General features: G+C 34.2%; 1 protein-coding gene across 3 annotated transcripts in view; it reads left to right on the top strand.

Annotated features, from left to right (window-relative positions):
• KCNT2 (potassium sodium-activated channel subfamily T member 2) overlaps nt 1-22,612 on the top strand; it is a 344,368-nt gene that overhangs the window by 259,109 nt on the left and 62,647 nt on the right. For 2 of the 3 annotated variants that reach the window (XM_008710517.1, XM_008710516.1), the window contains 2 exons: nt 10,135-10,269; nt 18,902-19,013. In XM_008710517.1, the coding sequence (XP_008708739.1) occupies nt 10,135-10,269; nt 18,902-19,013 (247 nt within the window). Of the gene's footprint in view, nt 1-6,722; nt 6,795-10,134; nt 10,270-18,901; nt 19,014-22,612 lie in introns of all 3 variants that reach the window. The other variant, XM_008710515.1, reaches the window with a different exon arrangement.

The following is a 22,612-nucleotide window of genomic DNA, read 5'->3' as shown; positions in this document are numbered from 1 at the left end:
GGCCCCCTCCTTGGACTTCAGATGCTACTCACAAGTCCACATTGCAGATTTCCCTATTCAAGTTCCATTAACTTGCTAGAACGGCTCACAGAACTCAGAGAAACATTTTACTTACCAGATTTCTGGTTTGTTTAAAAGGATGGAACTCAGGAACAGCCAGATGGAGGAGGTACATGAGGCAAGCTATGGGGAAAGGGCATGGGGTTTTCATGCTCTCTCTGAGGGCACCACTATTTCCAAATCTCCATGTGTTCACCAACTCAGAAGCTCCTCAAATTCCTTCCTTTCGGTTTTTATAGAGGGGGTCATTACATAGACATAATTGGTTAATTCATTGACCGTTGTTGGTTGAACTCAAACTCCAATCCCTTGCCCCTCCTCAGAAATCAGGGAATGGGACTAAAAGTTCCAACCCTTTATTCATGGTTGGTTCCCCTGGCAACAAGCCCCCCAAAGGGTTGCTTTTCAAAAGTCACCTCACTAATATCAATCCAGTTGTGGTGGAAAGGGCCTTGTTATGAATAACAAGACACCCATTTCACTTTTATGACTCTGAAGTGCTATCAGGAACTGAGGACAAGAGAACAAATATTTTGACAAAAGATGCTCCCATTGCTCTTATCCTCAGGAAATTTCAAGCATTTTGGGAGCTATGATCGAAGAACCATGAATGATCTGAATGTCCAAATATTGATTTCTTATAAATCCAAAAGAATCCATCTCTCCAAATTTTGGAGTGGTGTTCACTCCATGGAATGGAGATAGGCTCTTCTCTTTTTTATCTTTTTTAATATCTAGTCTTGGGGCGCCTGGGTGGCACAGCGGTTAAGCGTCTGCCTTCGGCTCAGGGCAAGATCCCGGCGTTATGGGATCGAGCCCCACATCAGGCTCCTCCACTATGAGCCTGCTTCTTCCTCTCCCACTCCCCCTGCTTGTGTTCCCTCTCTCGCTGGCTGTTCCTATCTCTGTCAAATAAATAAATAAATAAAATCTTAAAATAATAATAATAATAATAATAATAATAATATCTAGTCTTATTAAGTAATCCCATCTCAGCATCACTAATCCCCCTTTGTCCACCTTATTATCCCATTGAGTAAGCAGCTGGGGCTAGAGTTCCTTAACATGTGTACCTTATGTAGATTTTTGAATGGTTGTAACTAAATCAGTCCCCTTAGGTTTGGTTCTGAATAAACAGGTTGCCAAAATGCCCAATTACTGAGGGATTGGTTGATTGATTGATTTGTAATTTAGAATTATCAAATCAAGTAGTTGTTTTTGTAGTCTTAATTCCTGAATCTGGTCAATCATAGAAAAACCTGAAAATTCTGTTTCTCTTAATTACTGGCAAATTGGTCAGTGTTTCTGTATAAATCTAGATGTAGCTTTTATCAGGGAGTATTTTGTTGGAATAACACCATAGAGATCATTTAATAAAATTAATATTCTTTACTTCTACCCTCTGTTTTAATAGTAATAATTGTTGAACATTTACTACGTCAGTCATCATACTAGACACTTTATCTTTATTTTACATTTTATTCTCCTTAGAAATATATCCACATCATATAGTGACGATTTATCCTCAGAGAGATGTAGCATGTAGCTCAAGATCTCAAAGTTTACAAGTTACAATGATAACATTTAAATAAACCAGTTTGTGTTGCTTTGTTATAGTACTCTTATTTTATAGACAAGGAAAAACAGATCAAAGAAATTAAATGACTATTTCCAAGGTCAATTCTAGGATTAGAACCTTCTACATAATTCATAATGCAATGCTCTTTCAACTATATGATCTTGCTTAACTTACAGGTTTTTGATATCTGTAAAAAAACACATTGTTAATTCTTTTTAGTAACAATATATTTTAGCTTTGGATTATTTTGCATTACAAATTTTCTTGCTTTCCTAATGCCTTACGTTTTGGACTCCAACTATTTCCATGATGTTGTTTGTTAGATGATTTTTGTGGGGTTTCACTTTTCTTTCAAAGGGTTAGGATGAAAGTACATGTTGTAAAGTTTATTAGCTTCCTGATGACTTCCCAAAAGCGGTATCTAACATTTTTATTTGTTGTCCTCTGCTCTTTCGGTCAAGAATGAGGAAATAAAAAGTAAACAGTAACAAATACATTCCAGGAAGTTTTATGCAATCATTTTTTAAAAAATGGGGTTCCTACTGCCCTGCCATGACTAGTATTTTGCATTGTACCTAAATTTCTTCTTCAAAATATTTGTGTTAAAAAAAATTTATACACTAAAGATTATACACACTTCTAAAATTATTAGTTTAGTGGGTTTTGACTTTGTTTTAAATTTACATGAGCATTGCTGAAAATAATATTCAGTACATGGCTATTCAGGAAATTTAGTTGAAAGACCAATTCAATATAACAAATAAATAATAACAGATGTCATAAGTACAGATTTAAAAATGCAAATTAAATTGATAATATTCACAAACATAATGTGCCAAAATAAGTGTTTATAATGTTTCCAAATAGAAAGCCTTCTAGATCTCAGTTGGTTACTAACTGGAACCCAGTCACAATAGAAAACATTTTGCACTTGATACTGGCTCATAAGAGGTGGTCTCAGTTCTGATTGGATGGCCGGCCATCTGTTTAGTTTGGTCTGTTGTTGTGCCATACTGATCTTAAATATTTTGATTACCACCTTAACCTTAAAGGTCATCTAGTCATCTGATAATATCATTTCATATAAGAGATGGAAACAAAAGTCAAAAGCTTTGGAATATATTACCTAAAGCTACACAAAGTTGAAGTGCAAGATCCAGGCTTATGTTCCTATTTTTTACATCTTATTTACACAATCCTTTTATTACATCAATCTTCTTTTCATATATAGTGTTAAGTAAACTTCAGCTTATTTCAAAAGCAATGATAAATTGTCTGACATATCACAGTCCTTTATTAAAGACATTCAAACTTTGAACTCATACAGATCTGAGATAAGGTCTAAGCTTACTTACCGTCTTGGTAAAAAGCCTTTTTATTATCAAATTTCTCTAAGCCTCAATTTTCTCATGTGTAAAGTGAGTAGAACATTTATCTTAACAAGTAATGTTGAGACTCTGTAAGACAGTGTATATGAGGCACTACTATAATATCTCACTTAGAAAAGGCAGTCAGGAAATGTCAGTTTACCCCCTTCCACCAATCAAGAAAGTGACATTGTCATTATTCAAACTAATGAGTGGATTTGGGTGAAACCCCAGTTAACAAAAAAGGGAGATTTATTTTAAGCAGTTGAAATTAAACTCCTTACATATTTTTAAGAAAGAAATAAACTACTTAAGCATAGAATTATGAAATGCTAACAAAATAAACTATCTCACTCCATTCATTTCTTGCATTTAAAAATCGGCAATTAAGTCCATTATAGTTATTAGTTAAGTGGGAAATGATTTTCAACTTTGCAAATCCATGCAAATCCACAAACCTTTTCACTTCCTAACAAAGACTAGCTAATTTAACATTTGAATATAATGGTAATTTTTATAATGAAAGCTTTTGTAAGAATATGTTGTTTTAGACTCATAAGCAGTCATCTTTCTTAATACAGTTACAGTTAGGGTGGTGATTAATGATGTGCTCAATTTTTTCTGTTTACTAAAATAAATTTTTGTGCTTGTTGAATTTTTATTTCTTTTATTACTAGTTAGATTCAGCATGTTTCATTTTGGTCTGTGTATATTTATTTTGTGCTAGATCTATTTTCCTGTTAGGTTTATCTTTTATTGATTTGAAATACTTTTTAAATACTAAGCAAATATGATCTGTAAACATCGTATAAGTAACACATTTTTAAATGTTTGTTTCTTATATGTTAAAATTTTGTGATGAGCTTTACCATTAAATAGGCAATTATTTTTACTATTTTCCCATAATGTAATTTCTAACATAGATCTTCTCTATTTAGCATTCAGATTAAAAAATACATACATTTTATTCTATTGCATTAATGGTTTTATTTTTCTACATTCCATTCTTCATCTGTACTTTGGGGGTATAACATAAGAAAGGGACATTTCCTATTTCTATTAATGTTTTATGTTTTTGCTCAGTGTTTTTCCATGTAAAGGTTATGCTTGCCAATTAACTTTCAATAATTAGAAAGATTAGTCTATTAGGAGTCTATGATATCATTTATGTTACTCATTAGCTACTAAGCCGTTTAGTGACATGAACACTGTTGCCAATTTATTTAAATGAGCCAACATAATACATGTAAGTGTATGATTGCTGTATTCTTGATATTTCAAGTTTCATTATAAACTATCTTTGTTGATTAAATTAGTAGATAAATCTATTTGCTATATAAGTTACATTTTGCAAATGTATGGCACATTAGACTCCCTACATTAGATGTGCTTCATCAAGATTATATATTTACCAGGTTTCAAGGGCTTGTTTTACCTTGTAACACAGCCGTATCCATGTAAGGATGAGCCATGCTACGCAATGAAAATCCTGAAGTAATTTATGAGGATGTGGAAGAGTGCTTGTACAGTGTAAATATACATTTGTGGCAGAATTGCATGTGGGTAAAATTCATGAGTTTCCTCAAACAAGGCAATAACTTTGATGTCTAATAACTTTAATGATTCATGCAGGACAAAGCAACAAAATACAAAGGCCATATTTTCAGTTTTAACTCTAACAGAAGGGTTGGCATAAAGTAAGGACTTAATTTTGTCCTCAATGACCCCAGTACAATTCATGACACAGATTTTCAGTATCTTTATTACGTTGAATTATTCAATAACTTATTTACTTTTGCTTTGCTAGGCTTTAGAATAGAGAAGATAGCATAAAAAACTGAAATGATCTGAATTTAAAAGAATGAGCCAGATTAAAAGTGTAGTTATTCCAGCCAAGATATATATATATATATCTGCAATTAATAACGAAGGATTATGGATCCATGTCTGCCGCCTAAGTTACTGAGCTACTCAATTTATATGACTAAAACTATATGGGAGGAAAGAGAGATGAAACAAAATAACAACCAAAAAAAGACACAGGCAAAATGATTTCTCAGATCATCACAAAATCCCATACTGCCCCAGGCTTGCGGCACTTGGCATCCTCGTCTGTGCTTCTATAATCACGAGGTAGGGCAAGAGAGACGTGAGGGTCTTGAATCAGCAGTGAGAAGGACACTTCTATTTTTAAGAAGCAGAGCAGTGCTCAGACAGAGAACTAGAAGACACTATAAAAATATCGCTACTGGGACTATTACTATTTGTTGAAAAGAATATACATCATGAGCTTTAAAGATATCTATATTCTGTGAATCACTAATAGCCCTTCTCTGAATATTTTGGAGTACATGATTAAAAAACTAATACTAGAAGAATGTCATTCAAAGGTGTTCATACCTGTATTATTTATAATACCAAGATATTGGAAATAACATAACTTCAGTAGCAAAAATAACTTACAAACTGAATAATGAGGATTTTTAAAATTAATTGTGGTACATTTATAATATGTTATAATATGGGGCCTTTTAAAATGACTACAAAGAAATTTAATGATGGGAGGAATTGAGCAACATTACAATAGTGGTATTCTTTGGAAGATCATCTTTTTTCACTTCACTGTATTGTGCAGTCTTTTTCTTTAGAGTGTAAAGGGATAAGAGGATGAACAACAGGAAGAAAGTAAGTCAGGGAGGAAAAGACTTCATCTAGCTGGGATATGTAGATGCTACACTTCTCTTTTCCTAGAATTTCCCTCCCCTTGTCTTTTACTGGCAGACATCCAGATTAAACATAATCTTTGTGAAATGACCTCTAATTCTGCCTTCTGAGTGCAACCTACTGTTTATTTTTTCTGATTAAAACATATACTGTGATTGTGTGCTCTTATCCCTGTATATCAAAAACTGTATTTCTTATAGTACAAGGTAACTCGATATTCTTTTTTACATATACCTTAGTGTACTGAAATGTCTATTATATGAAATGTTTTGGATACATATATGCTGAGTGAATAGATGCATGAAAGAATTTATCACATTATAAAATGAGTACAATAGATCAGGTGATTTTTAAGGAAGCATCCAGGTTTATGATGCTTTCCTCAAATATGCATATAAGTAAAGATTTCAGTAAGTATTTGCTCAACAATATATATGGAGTAAGTCAATTATTTAAAAGGTAAATTATTTTCATTTTAATTTTCTTTAATACATTTATTACATGGGTGCATATATTTATTGATTGTTATACTGATATATTAAGGGTCATGTTTAATTGTGTATAATCCTTAGAGAAAGGTGTTCTTAATAAGCATACTATTTAGTTCCGTATGCTTTGGGCCATCTAAGAAAAAATGATTAATTTCTCACTTTACAGTTCTTCCTCTGCATGAATAATTTTTAAACTCATTGATAAGACCCTTTAATTATAATTAAGAATATCAATTCAGTATTTTTGTAGAATAATGCCATAATGTTTCTGATTTAGAAAGCAGAAATACAAGTTTTTATAATTCTGAGTACATTGTATATTCTTAACAAGTACAAATGATATTTCCTAATTAATGTTAAGAAAAAAAAGTCACTTAAAATTAATCTTGTCAACAGTGTTTAGTTTTGGAAATGCAAACTAAGTCAACTTACTTCCTTTCCCTAGAAGCGCTGCCACTGTTGTGACATTGTGTTTCATTTTGTAACCCATCTGCTACTTAGGCCAGATATGCATTTTCTGGATGCAATCTGTTGGTTTCCAATGGTTTACTACATGGTGGGCTCTATTGACAAGTAGGTGACAAAATCTTTGGCACACTAACTAGTGTGGTGTCCTGTGGTTTGTCATGTGCTGTGCCTCCGTGTTGCATGATGAGTGTAATTTGCCATTTCAGTATTGCAAATATGGTGTATTTTGCATGCAGAGCTTATGTTCTCGTGTTATACATCTTGTATTCAAACTTCCTAAGCAGTAATCTGTTGTTGAATTAAAACAAATCTTGCTGCATGTGAATTTTGTCACTTTTGTTTAGTTTCTAAAACTATTTCAGTTTTGTGCTGTCTCTAGCAATAACGTTATTACTATGGGCCTAGGGGTAGAGAAAATCTAAAGGTTCGATGTTGTGATGCATTGATATCATCGTTGTAACTTTTGGAAATCTTCAAATAATTTAGAGATGCTCCTTTTAAGCCAGATTTATAAACTGGAGCATTCCCTTAAGAGCTTACTTTATTCTAGTAACATATACCAGTCTATAATTTCTAAAATTGTGTTAATTAAAAAGTCAAATGTGTGCAATGTGTTAGTATTAAAATACAAATTCTTTTATATGGATGAACATGATATTATAAGAAATATAAAACTAAAATGCTTATAAAATGTGCTAGTTTTCCATTAAAAAAATGTCAGCCAGAGCCTTCAAAACAAAATGCTGAAGTTACTAATTAAGAACTCTCATGCTTACATTTTGTCCTGTAGATTGAAAAAAAGTTTTATAATTTTGAAAGTGTTTATTGGCTGTGGATACATTAAAGAGAAAACTGACTAACATTTATTTAACCTCTATTCTACATTAATATAATTTGCATTATCAGTTATCTTAATACTAATCAACTAAGATGTAGTTAGATGTACTAAAATTACTATTAATTAAATTCATGAATGTGGAATTAACCTGTATTTTATCGCTAGTAATGTTACTTTGAAATGATAGTATTCTATTGAAATTCATTAGAAAAACAGAATAGTTAAAAAATAAATACACCTCCCTTCTGTCTTTGCTGATGTAAACTATGAAATGAATTCCTTCTCTGTAAAGTGTTTATGGTGAAGAAAAGAAGAACCGAGAGGATCAACTTCCTATGATTAGAGATGACACAGGATTGGCTACAAGTTGATCATTATTGAAGCTGGGTTGAGTGGAATATGGAGGTTCACCGTGTTCTTCTCTTCTGCTAGTGTTTGAAACTTCCGCTAAAAAAGCAAAAACACCTTCGAATGAATTAAAACACTTACAAACAGTCCCATATATTCATACATTCACATTATAGTTCTCCTTGAAAAGGAAGGCTTAGAAAACAATAAAACAATAAAAAGGAAGTTGTTGCCATTTAGATTATCTCTTTTTTCGTGAATATTGACTGTTTTTCTTAGGCAGCCATCTGGTGGCCAAACTGTGTAAAGCAACCTTGCTATTGAATAAAAAAATAGGCAGTGGCTTCGCAAATAGGATAGTGTGGAAAATCATGACAGATGTGGCGTTATAAGAATAAATTGGTAGCTGGATAAAAAAGGGAAAAGAGTAAAATGTAATGTTAAATGGATATAAAAATAAATAATTTAAAGTTAAAAATTGAAGAACAAAATGTTTCTACATGGTTCTGAAATGTCATTCCAGTTGTATGTACTGTCTATAGATTTAAACTCATATTTAATCATTATTACTAAAATCACTTGCCAAGGTTATATGTAAACTACAACAGCCAATATTTTGAGTATAGAATTAACTGATACATATAGGTTTACGTAGCTATTAGCTATTTAACACAGGTACGCATAATAAAATTTTTTAAGTTTCAACTTCATTGATTTATTACTGATGAAATATTCATTTTCTATCATCATAACTTGTATCTATATATCTTTTACAAATCAATCTTACCTTCTACCACCTTATCTTTCCCTTTTCTTATATAGATAATTATAATGGAGAGATTATTTTTTATTGGGGGGAAGATCATAAGAGCTAAAATAGAAAGTGATTTAAAATTATAGCAAGGTGGATTGAAAGCACATGACTTGAGCATCATTTTATGGCCCATATCACATTAATTTTCACCTACTTCTTTCTTTTTTTTAAAAAAAATGTATTTTAATAGATATAAGAACAATTATGAATTTCTAAGTTAAAAGAAACATCCAAATAAAGTATTTCCAGGGATTAAACATTGATCATCGTATTGATCGGAAATGAGGGCCCTGGCCCCTCTCACTGTAGGAAATTTATTTGGAATAAATTCTGTTTCCACAGTTTTAGCCATAAAATCTCTGCCACAGAAGTTGTTTCTGATTCAAGAAAAATAATGTTTTCTGGACTACTCCGGGGGATCTTGGACTCAGAGCTTTGTTAATACTCCTTCACTTGATGTGGCTAGTTCAACGAATCACACACTTGGAGAAAGATTCTCAGGGAACTGACTGGCAGTTTAACAATCTAAAAGGAACTACTGTTCTTTAAGTTCTCCACTTCCTATTTTAAATCAGATGTGAGCATCAATTCGCCCAATTTTTCTGTCTTCAGTCAACTTTGCACCTAAAACGTTCTTACACTCCTTCAAGTTTAGTCTCCTTTATCTGATTCAGTTGTATTTTTCTAGTTTGTGTGAAGCAGAGGCAGGGAGATAGTGGTTTCTTTGTTTCAGCTTCAATGGCAACATTTTCTTCTAATTCAGTGGGAGAATGCTAGTTTTTATCAGTGATGGGGAGAAGACTGAAGTTCATGGGAACTTCTATCCTGGCTTAGCAGTTATTTCATGCAATCAAATCAGATTATTAAATCACTGGCTCAAAAACTTTAGTCTGGCTGAATGATAAATTTGAATACAACTGATATTTGTATATTTTCCATGCTCATGGCTGTGTAAGACCAATCTTTAACACATAGCTTTACACAAAGAAATAATACACATTTAAAAATAGACACTTCACAGTTTAATATTTCTTTGTTGGGCTAGACCATCTAAATTAACATAAGTATTCATTTCTACTCTTACCAAAAGTACCATAGAGATTAAATATATATATAAAAACAGTTCTAACATGTTTTATCTCTATTTGATTGCAAAGTGGGTGTTTTTGTTTTAGTTACATAATTAATAAATATTAAAAAATTTTTAACGCATAATGCTTTGAAATAGTTGAGATCTAATGAAACAAACAGCTCAAAGATACAAACTATTTCATATCAGCAGAGAATACTATATTTTAATTCACATCAACATCTATCTACCAGGGCAAACTATGTGAAAGCCATCTCTAAGGGCAGCCTATACAGGTGCAGAGTGGGTGAGCAAGCCCTGATCCTAGTACGGTGATTTATTGAAAGTCCATTCTTCTCTGTTGATTTTATCAAAGCCTAGATGATTTACTCAGGTGTGGAGTGACTTTTGCTGCCAACATGGTGGTTGTGGACAAAGAGAGTACCATGAGTGCGGAGGAAGACTACATGGCAGACGCCAAAACGATTGTAAATGTGCAGACCCTTTTCAGGTAAATGTCTCAGTAATGCGGCCCTGTGGCTTACTTACTGTTAAATATTGTTGAAATATTTGACTCTGACTTGTATAAAAGGAATGAATGTAAGTTACTTTCACTGAAGTTATGTTCATTCATTTGGTCCTAAAACAAGTACTTTTTTAGCCTCCGATGTATGACTGGCACCGTATGTCTAATTTTTAACTCAGGGTCATTCTTTTAAAAATAAATGGAATAACAAATCTGTTTTCTGGTATCGTTTAACAAGAGCAAATTCTAAATCCTGTGCACTTGCAGTCAGATTTATGACAGACCATGCATGGTCTAATTTTGCTTTTATGCCTGGCAGTGGCCAAAAGTATGCATTGACAATCTGGATTACTAAAAATGAAATATTTTAAGGATGTGAACAGGCAATTTACCCATGTTAAGAGCCAAGTCATAACCTTATCCTCACTATTTTCCTGTCTTTCATCAATTAAACTTACCCAGATAGGAATTTCCATTATGCTTATCTTTGGGTAAGAATGAAAACCAGAGAAAAGTCCCGTGCTATAAGCAAAGTCAAAATTACCTATAAACGAAGACATCTCTGTCACTTGAAATGGTTCTTTCTGAAATCATTTTAAAATGTAACTATCTAAAAGATCATTATTTTAGTTTCGTGAGTTCTGCAGAAGTCTAAAGGAAACCTGAACTACTAAATTATGGAAGTAAATAAAACAATCTGAACTCCATCATCATCTCCCCTTGCTCCACCTTTATACCTTCATATATTGAGGGTAATTATCGGTTTATTGTTTGAGTTCAGAATTCAGAAGAGAGAGCCTAATTGTGAGTCCCACTTAAGTTGACTATTTATTACATGATCTTAGGCAAATGACTTTTCTTCTCTAAACCTCAGTGTCTTAATCACAAGGTTGTTTGGGATTTAAAAATACATAATGCTGTGTCGCACATGTAGCACATGGCTGGTAGTTTTCAGTTTCTCAGTGAATGTTAGTGACTGTAATTATTAGCACTGTCGTGATCACCTTCATGTGACAGAGTAGAAAAGCCACAGACTTTGGAACAGGGAAGCAACAAACCTCATCTGGCACCTCTATTCCCGAGGTTCCAGCAGACACTGTGTGACAAGTATATTTCTTAACCTCATAGAAATTCAGTTTCCCTCATCTATAAAATGCATGTGGAAAATAATTAACCCTTCTTGCAGTGTTAAAGTAAGGACCAGAAATTAGGTAGGTGAAGAACACATCTGGAAGATTTACTCTAACTTGCATAAGAACCTGTTGTTCCAGAAGGAGAAAAATGTACCCTCTAAAGTTACTGTAATTTGGCGGTTCATTTAGAGTATAGCTAACTAGTTACTGAGCTAAATGAAATAGTACATTTCAGGGTCGCATAGCACATGTTTAAAATATGACAGACACGTAAGTAATTTTTTTCTCTAGAGAATGAAAAAAATTACAACTGGAAAATTAATTCAGCGGGATGAGATTTACAGCCAGTGAACAAAGTGAAATCATAGTTTTTGGTTCCATGCATGAGAAAAGCTAGTTACATTCTTAACAGTAGAGGATCTCGGGTCTGTTTGAGTAAACATACCATTTTAATTTTCAACTTATCATGAATTCATTTCTATTATGGTTTATTTTTTATTATGGTAAAGTTTTTATTGATTTGACTTGGCTTTTATTATATAGTCTATGAATTAGTTATTCTGATTTCAAGATAATAATAAATAAATAAATAAATAAATAAATCCCCACCTTACTCAAAGGGGCAAAGGCTCTAATCTTTTAAAACTGACCAGAATAACTAAGAGTAGACACATGTGTGGTGGTATTATCATTATTTCACTAAGTACGTAACAATTTTTCAGGAAAAAAAAAAATTCTAGGAAACTTTTTAATGGAGTAGTCCTTAAGCTGGCGGTCAATGCATGCTAAACTAGGTTAGTCTTACATAATAAAATACAAAAGTAAGACACTGATAGATCCCCAATGTACAGAATGTTATTTATATAGACAAATGACAAAAGTCATGCAGATTTGGTAGTTTCATTTTATAGGTGCAGTCATTTACCACTTTTGAGGTCACTTTTCCACATTCCTTGAAGATTTTGGTTCCTGATTTCACTGTGACTCTTGACAACACTGTTTCTACCATCATTCTTGATGATTTCAACAATTCTGTGTAGATAATCCTTTCAGTATCTTACCTTAGCCACCTGTTCTCCTGGTCATAGCCTTTCCCTTGAAGTACCAATAATGTTTCCCTCCATCTTCTCAATTTCATTCAGGTCTGTGAGTACTACTGCTTATTTTCTACTTCATTTCTTCTAAGACCCCCCCCCCCCAATTCTTAACAGTCCTGTGTCTCCACTGAAATATACTATCCACTGGTTCAAATAGCTTTTCACTGTGCTTAGTCACCTGAGAACTTTCCTTCCCTCCTTACCAGATTAAGTTCCAAGATCAGTCATTATAATCACTCCTGTGCTAAAACCCTAAACAGATGATTACTGATTATGTGCTGTGATTAATACCGATCTCAACTCTCTTTCTCATTCTCTCTTCCTCCACTCCCAGTTTTCTTTGAGGTTCTCTGCCCACTACCTTGCATGAAATTGCTTAGAGAGAGATGACAAATTCCAGAGGGAGAATCCAGTTATCCTCATAAGTGAGCAATAGACAACCAGAAATCTAGTTACAGCGGCTGGATACCAGGCTATTTAGGATTAAAGCGTAAGGCTCCATGTCTAAGGGAACATCTCCTTGGGAAACTCCTTGTCTAAGGGAGTTTACAAGAGTGCATAGTGTTAAAAATGATTAAAGACAACTTAGGTGATTCAAATAGACTTTCTTTAACACTTCATGAAGTGGGCAGTCTCCATTCCTAAGGGTCCAGAGAGGGTGGGAGGCAGGAAGCTCTTATAGGATAAAGAACAAGGAAGAAGAAAGAGAAAAACAGAAAATGAATAAGGAACAAGGAACAAAGAAATAAGTGTAGAGCCCAGGTTTGCTTGGCATTTGGGGATTGGCTGACTGGGTATACCGTGTTTCTGGTCAAGTGGAGCATTTACGGGTATCAAATGACAAAACTAAAACAACTGAGTAACAAGTTTAATAGCCTTTATTCAAGGGAAACAGCCTGTGGATTGGAGAAGTACAGTGCCTCACAAGCAGTGGAACACTTTTCTGGAGAGATTTTTCTGCAAGAGCAAGATTCATAGAATGTTAGAAGAGGCATCATGGAAACAGGGCGTGACATTTCCTGGTCAGGCTAGTAGGTCCTGTTTTCTAGGATAAGCTGAGTTAGCTAAAGCTGATTTGGAGGATTGAGATTGGTGTATATTAGGTTACCTTAATAGGTATTTACTGTAAGTACGTGTGACTTCTAAGTTTAGATTTGTGACGTGGGCTGGGCCACTGAGGCAGTCTCCATTTTGTGGGTCTAGATATGCAAATTAATTTTATCACAGACATACAAAAGTTATCTAAATTTTAGTTTGCTGACATGGCAACCCAGCAGGAGAAGCCCTGTCTTGGGCCTAGAAATTTATTTAAATAATAGTATCTCTAAAATATCTGCACCAGTCCTTATATCTTCATGAACATCATTAATTTCCTTGAATGAGAACCAAATTCTAAGCTGCTCGGCCTCTGTATGTATTAAGCAAATTAAGATTACCTTATGCTGTTGCTCTGTATGGGGCGATGCTACATTTTATTTTAGCGTTTGTAAATGACTGTGTAGCTATTTGGGCCCATGCCATTTTAACTTGATTATTTTGACATTCCATTTTGATGTGGGGGCATTTTGACTTTTACATTTTCAGCTTTTAAAACGACTTAAGGAATATGTTAGAAAAATCTTCAATCTGTGCTCGTATTAGAGCCCAGTAGATAAGAATGAGATGGAATTCAAGTCTGAAATGAAAGTAACAGTGCTCTAATTCACAAGTTATTGATGTAACTGGTATTATCTGTTTTGCCAGTCTGGAATAAGGTTAAATTTGTTCTTATTCAGAGGCTCATATTGTTCACTTGAACCCCTGCCTTACTAGGACATATAGCTTCGCTTGGCAGGCCTCTTTTCTTTCCAGATTGTCCAAGGACCTTTCAGAGTTACTCAGTCCCAAAAGACCAAAGGCAAAAATAGGAGAATCTCATTAATTCACTAGCAGTATACTTGGGGGTGGGGGTGGTTTAGAAAGAATTAGAGGAGAGTTGGGGGCATGGGGGGAATTCCTTTTCATCCAGAATTGCATTTCTAACTTAAATGTACTTTCGTAATTGAAAACTGGACTACACAGTTCAGTGTGTTTTTATCCAGTGTGGCAATTATGGATTTGCTGGCTTGGCCCCTGCATGTTTCTTCCGGAGAACCTACTCAGGAAGTATTTCATTTTCCAGAAATGAGTCTAGAGCTTGGCATACAAAGTTTCAACATTCAAATATTTGATGAGCACTCCTGAAGTTTGTGCAATTTTCCAAATTGAAAGAAAAGCACGTCTGTACTTCAAAATTTAGTTTCTCTTGCTAAAGTTTTACCTAAGAAGCACTTGGTATATTTGAAAATATTTCCTGTTTTTACATTTTTATGAACAAGTGTTAATATCTAAACTAAATTTAAACAAGCATGCCAAAATGTGCCTTGAATTAAAAACAATGGCTTCAAAATGGCTACGTCAGACTGACTATCATAATGCTTCACTTGGGAATGTTTGGCATGTCAATGGCGTCTATCATTATTCTCATTTAACTGGGGGAAAACAGCAACATTGAAGGCAACTTACTGGCTCATCCTATCCTCTAGAGGAAAAAAATGGCTGATTCAAACCAACTGCCTGAGTCTATCAGGAGAAGGAAAGATGAGAAAACTTCATCTAGAAGTTGAGAAGCAGAGGTTTTTCTAGAGAGCACACAGGATAGTTAAACATTAGTTGAATACAGAATGGGTACAAACTAAATACTTGTTAATGTGAAAAGATAGGCTAAGGCATATTAAACATTTTAAGAGTTTATCTGAGCAAAAATCAGTTCAAATTTGGCAGCGCCAGATAGGAAGTGGTTAGAAACACTTCAAGGACAAGAGTGAGGGACTTACAGAGAAGAGGGAATCAAAGCAAGGGAATTATTTGGCTACAGCTTAAGCGGTTGTCTTATTTGAGAAAGCCTAGCAGACTATGATTGGTTGTCCTTTGGTTTTGATTTCTTAGCCTCGGGCATTTATTCTCTGAGGTGTTGGTTTGCTTAAGTAGCCTGCTGAACTATTAGGACCTTCTCAGTCTAATGGTCTCTTTATTTAATTGATTTAGCATTGATTTATCTGCATTGCAAAAGCCTAGGAGTGACTTAGTTCAGATTCTTTTTTAATATGAAGATATTTTTGTTTTTGCGTTTTTCCCCCTAAAAATTAGTTGATCAAACTGCTAAGAAAACCAGTGCTCTGTCAGTGGAAACATTCAGTCAAGTCATGGATCTGTGATCTGTTTGGAACAGAGAAATGCCCGCATTAACCCCGTATAGGTCAGGAGGACCTCTACAAACACCTGCGGTTGTGATTTATTCACGTGGTATTATTGAGCATCTAGTAAGTTTGGGGAGTATGCAGGATGCTGTCTATTGCTGCCGTGGTGCCAAAGGCAGACACGGGGATCAGTAGTGATTAAGGCTTCCTGGCCTTGGGTTGCTGATGGTCTAGCTGGGAACATATTAAACAAGTCATTTAAAAAATTGAACTGGAGAATGGTAAGTGTGGCAACTACTGAAAAAAAAAGGAGAATGTTATATAGATCCAGACAAGAATATATGGTCTAGTCCAGTGAATCAAGGAACACCTCCCTGAGAAATTGAAGATCTTTTGCTTGCAAGATAGACTCAGCGGCAAAGAGAGGAGGAGAGCATTCCACATGGGGGCAGCATAGCCAAAGGCTCTGAGGGGCCGGCTTTGCAGAGCTTTGTTACAAGTGATCTTCATTACAGGAATAACAGGAAGGAAATCACTGAAACAGTTTTAAAATATTCTTTTAGCTACAATGTGAAAAGTGGTTTGTAGGGGGGTGGGGGGAGGGGCTGGGGGGAAGTAAGAGCAGGGAGAGCTGCTCAGTTAGAAGACTTTCATCCCCAGGACACTAAGAGCATAAATGGCAAGCTAAAAAAATTAAAAATAAAAAAGGAATATTGTCTTCAGCCTGCTACAAGTAGTCATAGTCTCGTTGAGGAAATAACACACCTGTACACATGGAAAATGACATAATTGAAAATATTGATAATGAATATATATAAATATGAAAATGATTCCTTTATATAGTACAAAAATATTTTTTATTATTTTGATCGGTTTACATGGATAAATTTAAATGCAAGAGGTATCTGATATTTATTATAGTCTCATTTATTACTAACTCGGACTCAGACCTCAAGTGTTTAAAAAGTATTTGTAAAAAAGTATATTCTTATTTATTTTAGTGTTGATAGTCAACTGTAGTCTAAAACTAGAATTTCATGTATCTAAGTGTATGTGTGTACCTATAGATTAAGGTATACTCCCTGTTACTCTGAAACATCATTCCCAGTCACCACAACAGATCAAAATTTATAGTGCAGCACATTGGCTTAGTTTTTTTTTTTTTTTTAATATGGGAAACATTTTCCAGATTTGTGTGTCCTTATGTTTGTTTTGCTTGACTATATAATTGCAGCTAGTCTCAGAGTTCTCCCAGTGGTCTGGGAAATAGGGTATATGGTGGGATTTTCATCTCTGTATGGGTTAGCATAACTGGGCCTGTCTTTCAAAAATACGTTTTGAATAAATTAATTCAGGCAGAGAATATTCCATAGAGATTTTGCACATTTCCACAATGATACTTACATCACTCAATCAGAACATAAATTAATTGTAGAAAAGTTTTAAATAGAAAAAAACATTATTTTTCAATTGTAATATTGTTTTATTATGATCCTCTGACCTAGGGGAAGATAGACTTTTTATGTCATTTTATTTCTAAAATGTCTTATATTCAGAATGTGTTTTAGGCCATATTAAGTCCCAGAAATAGATTTGTAGATTAGTATTTTAAAGATACATAATTAAATCTATTCCAGAACCAAATTTATAAATGTATTATAATTGAACATGAGTAGTACTTTGTAGATATAAAAGGCAATGCAATAAAACATTTCATTATTTAAGTCTTACTTAGTTATAGATTTTCACTAGGTGGCAGACTTGGATAATGTATTCACTTTTGTAGTTTAAAATAACAAAGGTGTGGGTTCATTTATGTAGAACAGAAGTGGTACATCATATACATTTTTTGGTTCTATCTAATTTTCACTCTACAAGTCACTTAAGTACAATGACCAGTCACTCAGTCATATTACCACTCACTCAGACTTCAAATATATATAGCTATATACATTTGATGTAATGTGTTAGCAAAGGATTGTATCATCCAAGTAATCATAAATGTATCCAAAGTTAGAATAATAATATCTATGAAAGATAAAAGCTATATTTCTCAGAGAAAATGAAAATTTCCCCAAAGATGAAATAAATTTTCATTGGTTTGCAGCTATGTTTTTCTCACAAATTACTTTCTGGCCTTATATCTAAGCACTGTCCTAGATGCTTCTCATAAGCTCTCCTTTCGCTGGTGTTTTAATGCTACATAATCTGTGAAGACTCAGTCATCCATATTTATCACCCCTAGAAAAATATGTACAGCCTTATAATTTAAAATTTTTTATAGTTTCCTCTAGGTAGTAGGTCTAATTTAAAGGCAAAAAATTCACTTTATACTTCTTTTTATGTCCTCGAGACCAGACCTGTCCAATAACAAACACACTTTATAATTACTTGTTAACCTAGAGATTAAGTATTGCCGTCAGTAAATAAAAATAACAATAACGAAGCAATGATCTGACAACTACTATCGTGTGTGTGTGCGTGCACGTGTGTGCGTGTGTGTGTGTGTGTGTGTGTGTGTGTGTTGGGGGAAGAAAGTGAATAGGAAGAAAGCTAATGCAAAGCTATGGGACATGTGAAAACTCAGGATCCTCTTAAAATAACACTACCAATTGAGCCTTGGCCTCAATTCATTGTAATAAAATGTTATTTCAGCTAAAATATTTTCTCAGAAATTCACTGTAGCAAGATTTGACATTTAAAATTGCATACTATGAGAATAGGGAATCTTAGAAGATCAAAGAACTCATAATATGAACAAGAAGCTCATCCCGTGAAATCTTTGTCAATCAGCATATTCATCTTATAAATTTCAATTTCAACATTATCCACAAAGTCACCTTGTAACTTCTTAAATCAGCTTCATGAGTTTCTCTTCTATGCCATTTCATAATTGTAGAGAGAAATGTCTAATAAAAGCCAAATTACTAAATTTATTCTTCTTGTAGTGCTAAAATGTTTGCTAAAATATTCTTCGGAAAATAGTGCTCCATTTTTCTCGCATCGTATAGACAGTTTATGTAACAATGCCTGCTGCTGTAATTGCATGTTGTTTTATGCCTGAGGCTAGGAATCACTCACTCATAAATATGGTGTTATAAAAAATACCGTATTGGATTGTTAGTGTAATGCAAATGTTCTTTTGTGTGTGTGTGTTTTTTTAATGTAGGTTGTTTTCCAGTCTCAGTATTATCACAGAACTTACTCACCCAGCCAACATGAGATTCATGCAATTCAGAGCCAAAGACTGTTACTCTCTTGCTCTTTCAAAACTGGAAAAGGTAAGACTTCATATTAAGGAAGTTGCATATACCTATTTTTTCCTGAAAGAGTAACTCTGAAATTCCTATATATAGAAAGAAATGCAGTGAGGTAGTAAAAATAAAAATGCTGTTTGAATCCTTATTTTGGAGCTAAAATCTTAATTTACAATTTTTTAATGTGAATTGATGGATTTGAACCTTTTGTATCACAAGTGAACATAATGAAGATATCTTGTTCTCTCATTTATTATAAATTGAAAGCATGATCCATGAAAGAGTTAAATGCAGCAAGAATGCATATACTCAGTTATAATGTCAGTTATATTGTTAATATCATGAGTGCTATATCAAGAAATCTCTGTTTATAGAGGGCTTTGCAGTATAAAATAATCCTTCAGGCCTTAGAAAAGTTGTAGGCTTTGTTGAAAGTTAGCTTCCCAAATGTCACCAACACAATCTGAGACAAAGCTGAGTTTATTTGCTTGCTTAGGTAAGGGAGACCCTCACCTCAGGAGAGCTTTGGCAATGCTTCAGAACTGGGGAAGCAAGGTTAAAGTTTCTTCAGTATAGGAAATCTTATTTAATGAGGGTCTTATTTAATGAGGGCCTTATTTAATGAGGTTCTGGAATGGGGGTTTGATTAATTTTGGGAAAGGATCAGAGTACTGTGAATGGACAAAGTAGGATTGTGAAGTCATGTTATGTGGATAGAGAAGTGTGGTTTCCATTCTTAATGTTTAGCCTGAGTGTGGCTATCAATGGATTTTGCATCCAGCATTTACTTGATACTAGTATACTGGAAGAATCTGATGTAAGACAAAACAATATGATTCAATTTTATTCATGTGAAATGTGCTAAATCTATGCCCTCTTCATTGTTTGTGACAATATAAGAGGTACAGATAATGATGCCTTATGTTTGTTGTTGCTGTTGTTTGGTTAGTTCATTTTTTTCATTTGGTTTTGATTACCTGTTATGCCAAACACTGTCCTAATTCCTAGGAGACATACTGCTGAGTAAGGCCATTACTGCACTCTGATCTGTTGATTTCCATCTTCAGAGCTGGTCACATATGTTATGTTAGTAGAGCCTTTCCATTGTTCCTTTGCAGTCATACTCAAGTTGCTGTTAGGTGCTCCCTTCAGAAGAGGAAACTGAGTGTAAGACAGGTAAAATAACTTTTCCAAGATTATATAGCTATCAAGTCAGTGCAAGAAGGGAATCTTAAAGACATGAATGTTCAGGACAGAAAACTACCATTATGCCACACTGCTTTAACAACATGGAAAGGTTGGCAAGCATGGCTAAATTGGCTCAGCACCCGCAAGCAAAGCCGGTTATCCGGAATCCAGCTGGAATCAGTGCTGACGTGCTGTTTGATGGTCTCCCTCTTGACACACTAGGATTACCTACTGATGAAGAGTACAGCTCTGGAGTCACATTGGTCCATTTCTCTACCACTTTCTAGGAATGGAACTTGGTTAAATTATTTGCACATTGATAGCTTTGGGATTCTTCTCTAGAAATAGTGGTAATAGCTAAATAATAGGGTCATTGCAAAGATTACACCAGATGATCTATCCAAAACATTTAGCCCAGTTTTGGCATACAATCAGTATTCAAATAAATGGTACTACAAACATAATTATAAATTATTGTGGATTTCACTTATAAATATTCCATTCTTTGTATTCAGTTTTATGCTAAGTGAGTGGATGTTTCAAGGTCATAATTGTGGAAGATGTTTTCAATAGTGTTGAGTGTTTGTGTTTATATTATTGTGTGTCTACTGCATTAGGGAAAAAGAAGAACAATATGACATTTTGATATTTGTTGGGGAATTAATTAAAAACAAAGTCTTCCACTAATATAGAAATCCTCTTCTCAAATGTAGGGAAGTTTTACTTGAATAAGCATTAAATCAGACTGTGATATACATCTCAAGAAATCCACTAAAAAGATTGCAAAAATAGAGAGGCATCTCACTCTTTTATATGGCTAGGCAAATACAATCACCTGCAAACATGTCAATTGTCTTAATATAAAGGAAAAATAAAACTTCTTGTATCTTTGCAACAAGCAAGCAGTTACAACTTCCAGCCAGATACCTAGACTAACTTCCCAAAGAGACAGAGAGAGAGGATGCTTTATGTTCGCATTTCAGAAAGATAGTTCCAAAGCTTCCAAGAGAGACTTCTCTGAGATACAAAACTGGCTAGAGATTATTCAGGTTTTCAAAAGGTTTGCAACTCTCTGAAAGCGACAGAGAAAGGATTTACAATCGTGAGTTTTCTAAAGGAAATGCTATGGGGAAAAGAGGGGGAAGGATGGAGTTTTCTTCTCTTTTGGCATCAGAGAAATTCATTTATTTTTTAGATTTGTATTTACCCCTACATATACTAGATATTTCCCAAAAAGAGTAAAGGAATTCAGTATATTCCCTAATTATTAAGGAGTAGTGGGGCTTGGGGAATTGGAATTGAAACCAGTTGGTTTGGAGGTTTTAAAGCCATAGAAAATTCTTTTCAATTCAGTTATTACCATTTTATCTGTTGATATAGAGATTTTGTCACATAGAAACTTTTTAGGCTTTAGTGCTATTATGACTTAAATTGTGTTCCTCCCCCTCAAAAAAAGATGTGCTGGGAGTCCTAGCCTCTACTACCTCTGAATGTGATCTTATTTGAAGATAGGGTTTTTATGGAGGTAATGGATTAAAGAAGGCTATTGCGGTGGGCCTTGATCCAGTACACCTGGCATCCTTATAGAAAGGGTAAATTTGGATACAGAAACAGACATACATAAAGAGAAGAAAGATAGTTTGAAGAGAAACAGGGAAAAGACGGCCATCCACAAGGCAAGGAAAGCAGCCTGGAACAAATCGTTCACTTACAGCCCTCAGAAGCAACCGATACTGCTGACACCTTGATTTCAGATTTCCAGCTTCCAGAACTCTGACACAGTAAATTTCTGTTGTTCAAGCTACCCAGTCTGTGGTGCTTTTTTATGGCAGCCCTAGTAAACTAACATATGTGCCGTCAGTGATATAGTAACTGTTCATTTCCAGCCAATGCTTTTTATCTGGTATAAATACAGCTAACTTAGTAATTATCTTTCTACATTGTAGTCTGGATACAAGGAGATATTTTTAGGCTAGGGAAATTGATCTTTGTTTCTAATATTGAATAATAGTCCAGAGTTATTATTAGCTGAGGAATAGGTAGATTTTTAATCTTTCAAACATATTTATGAATATCCTTTTATTCTATCTATAATTAGATGCATTTTCACCTTCATAGATAAAGCTTTCACCTTTAGAAACATAATCAAGGTTTTGAATTAGAAACAAACAACAGCTTGGCTGCTTGACACACTTTTTTGACCCTAAGTGGTTTTCATTTAAACTTGAGAAGTGCTAGAATTTGTTAGAATGAGTGTGGGAGATTAGATTGCATTGACCCTGGCTGTTTTACTTGTGTGATGATTACGTTTGGGTGGTTTCCTAGTAGACCTTGAATTCTTCTAGAACACTGGTTGTCACTGGTAATGGAAGTGATAATCTGTAAGAATTCTCTGGAAGAGGCCACTCACTGAAGAATATAAAAGAATATAAGAG

The sequence above is a fragment of the Ursus maritimus genome, unplaced genomic scaffold, assembly GCF_017311325.1.
Source record: "Ursus maritimus isolate PB19 unplaced genomic scaffold, ASM1731132v1 scaffold_2, whole genome shotgun sequence".
NCBI lineage: Eukaryota > Metazoa > Chordata > Mammalia > Carnivora > Ursidae > Ursus > Ursus maritimus.
The sequence above is the reverse complement of the archived record's forward strand: the minus strand, read 5'-3'. Positions and strand labels throughout refer to the sequence as shown.